The sequence below is a fragment of the Microtus ochrogaster genome, chromosome 5, assembly GCF_000317375.1.
Source record: "Microtus ochrogaster isolate Prairie Vole_2 chromosome 5, MicOch1.0, whole genome shotgun sequence".
NCBI classification, from domain to species: Eukaryota; Metazoa; Chordata; class Mammalia; order Rodentia; family Cricetidae; genus Microtus; species Microtus ochrogaster.
This window is the reverse complement of record NC_022012.1, coordinates 14038066-14040872: the sequence shown is the minus strand read 5'-3', so window position 1 is coordinate 14040872 and position 2807 is coordinate 14038066. Positions and strand designations below refer to the sequence as shown.

General features: G+C 44.2%; 1 protein-coding gene across 1 annotated transcript in view; it reads left to right on the top strand.

Annotated features, from left to right (window-relative positions):
• Uxt (ubiquitously expressed prefoldin like chaperone) overlaps nucleotides 1-2035 on the top strand; it is a 9253-nt gene extending 7218 nt beyond the window's left edge. Inside the window, exons 5-6 of the mRNA XM_005346845.3 lie at nucleotides 1454-1517; nucleotides 1701-2035. Of these exons, the coding sequence (XP_005346902.1) occupies nucleotides 1454-1517; nucleotides 1701-1754 (118 nt within the window). The 3' untranslated portion in view covers nucleotides 1755-2035. The remainder of the gene's footprint in view (nucleotides 1-1453; nucleotides 1518-1700) is intronic.
• Nucleotides 2036-2807: the final 772 nt, after the last annotated feature.

Here is a 2807-nt window from a genome sequence, read left to right as displayed (position 1 = left end):
TATGTATACAATATTCTGTCTGTGTGTATGTCTGCAGGACAGAAGAGGGCACCAGACCTCATTCCAGATGGTTGTGAGCCACCATGTGGTTGCCAGGAATTGAACTCAGGACCTTTGGAAGAGCAGGCAATGCTCTTAACCACTGAGCCATTTCTCTAGCCCCCCATGTGTATTCTTTAAACCATATTGAATTTATTTATCCAATCAATTTGCATCTATCCTCCACTCTCAACCTTCCTCCTTTTCCCACCTTATTTAATATAAAAGCTAAGGTCTTTACCACAGTCCTGTAGACTTTACATCCTCTGCCTACTCCCTTACCTCTCCTTCACATAACTGAACCATACCAAGCACACTGCTAGCACCTTTGTATTGCCTGTTCTTTTCGTGGGAACACTCATCTTCCGTGTCACCCACACTATATGAACTTCTTCATTTTAGGTAAGTGGTAGAGTGATAGTACACATCTGTAATCTCGGCAAATCAGCAGGAGGATCTTGAATTTGGAAGTGAGGCTGGGCTACATAGTCTTAAAAGAAAACTTCTTAGTATAGCCAAACCTGAGCACTCGTTAAAATTGAAGCCTCCACTTGGTACCTCTTCCCCTTTCGTTATTAATTTCCTTATACATAGATCTAACACATGGTTGCTTGTGTTTATTTTGTCTCTTAATATTTTAAGAGCTAGAGAGGTGGCTTTGTGGTTAAGAGCACATACTGCTCTCCAGAGGAACTGAGTTTGCTTCTAGAACCCATATCAGGCAGCTCACAACCAGCTATAACTACGGCTCCAGGGGATCTAATGTCTTCTTCTGACCTCTGTGGGCACTTACACTCAAGGGTACATTTTCCCTACACACAACAGACAGATAATTAAAAAGTAAAATTTTTAAAGGAGCTCCAGGAGCCCAAGAATTTTGTTTCATTTACTGCTGTTTCTGCTGCTATTTCCCCAATATTTATAGCTGCCTGACATCCAGAAAACATTCAATAATCTTTACTTTCTGTTATCATATACTCATTATAATGGGTTTCATAAAGACAGTTTCTTTCCAGTATAGTTTGATCAGAGACCCTGTATTCTCCCCACTCTTCCCCTTATCCAAAAAAAAAAATTACTACATTTTTTGTGAGTACATGTGAAGGTAAGAGGTCAACTTTTGGAAGTCAGTTCTCTCCTCCACTATTTGGGTCCTGGGGATTGAACTCAAGTTGTCACACTTGGCAGCAATCACTGTTACCTGCTGAGCCCTCTCACTGGCCCTGTTCCCCTCAGTCTTTAAATGAGGAAATTCCAAGTAGTAGCAGACATCTCTGCATAGCAGCCATCCATGCAGAGTGGATTCCAGGTGGGAGCAGCCAGGATGCAAGCATTTCCTGAAATGATGAGGGAGGAATCACCGTTGTAAGCCTAAATAGGGCCCACGTTGCCCTTTCTTGTTCCTTTTTTCTAGGCTCAGCGACAGCCTCACCAAGGACTCCATGAATATCAAGGCCCATATCCACATGATGCTAGAGGTGAGAACAGCTCACTCCACTCTACCCTCCAAATATTTTAGGATGATAACCTGAAGGAGAAAGCCAAAAAGGGGAGGGATCATCTTTCCTTCTGAACTGAAACCAAGGAAGTGAAAAGCAGAGAAAACCTGGGGCAGGATCTGAACCCAGCCTCTGCTCAGTCTATTTTGTCCTCTTTTACAGGGACTTAGAGAACTACAAGGCCTGCAGAATTTCCCAGAGCCATCTCCCCACTGACCGCTTCTTCCCATCTAATATTAAAGAGCCGAATGCCTTGGAATTACATAGCCGTTCTTTCCCTCTCACTGACTGACTAAGTGCCCTGGAGACCCATCCACTCTGTAGAACCTCTAAAACACTCTAGAGGTCTTGCCTCTGATTTGTATTTTCCATGTGACTTTATGCTTTACCCTTTTTGTCACCTTGTGAACTTCGACCCACCTCGTCACAATTTAATTCCTTTTCCTAGATACTTGTATCTGTGTTCTTTGTATTACCATAAAGAATGGACGGATGCATGGGCTGGGGTGAAGTTCAATTGGTAGAGTGCTTGCCTATCACACGTGAAACCCTAAATTCATAGGAGGTCTCCCTGAGTGAGATCAGGAGTAGGCAGGAAGGTTAGAAGTTCAAGGTCATCCTGAGCTATCCCTGAGACCCTTGAAACAAATTTTCAAAGTGCCAATTCAAAGTGATTTGTTCCCATGGCCATTAGCCTTTTCCTCAGATCTTAAGGTTTATTACCTCTCTCTCTCAGAGCCTTGATTTGTTCCCTAAATGGTTCCAATAGTTCTAAATAGATCTGCCTTTCCTGCTACAGGCCGTATCACCTAGAGTCTAGTCTTAGATAACTAAGAACCAAGTTCCACCCTTATAACTGGCTGCATTTTGACCCTGCCTTTGTAGACAGTTCATTTCCTCCCTTCAACTCCCTTGTGTATCTGGCAGCCATTCAGTCCTCCTACCTCTGCTGAATTCTAAATTCGTCTTGCCTAGCTAATTATCATAGCGTTCCCCTACCCTCCTACATAGAGTCAAGCCCTACTCTGCAGCTGCTAGTCCTCATTCTAAATAAGTCCCATTTCTGCTGAACCGTATGGTGTGCTTTTGGCAGCTGTCTCGGTGTCTCCACCAATCAGCTGAAAACAGAACCCATCCACCGCCCCTCCATCCTCTGGGCCTGTCTGCCATCCATCTCATTTAGGCCAGTTGGTGTGAACCAGGCGCCCTCCTCCCCCAACCTTGGCACTTGCCCACTTGGCTACCAGTTGTCGACCCAATCAGGGTGAA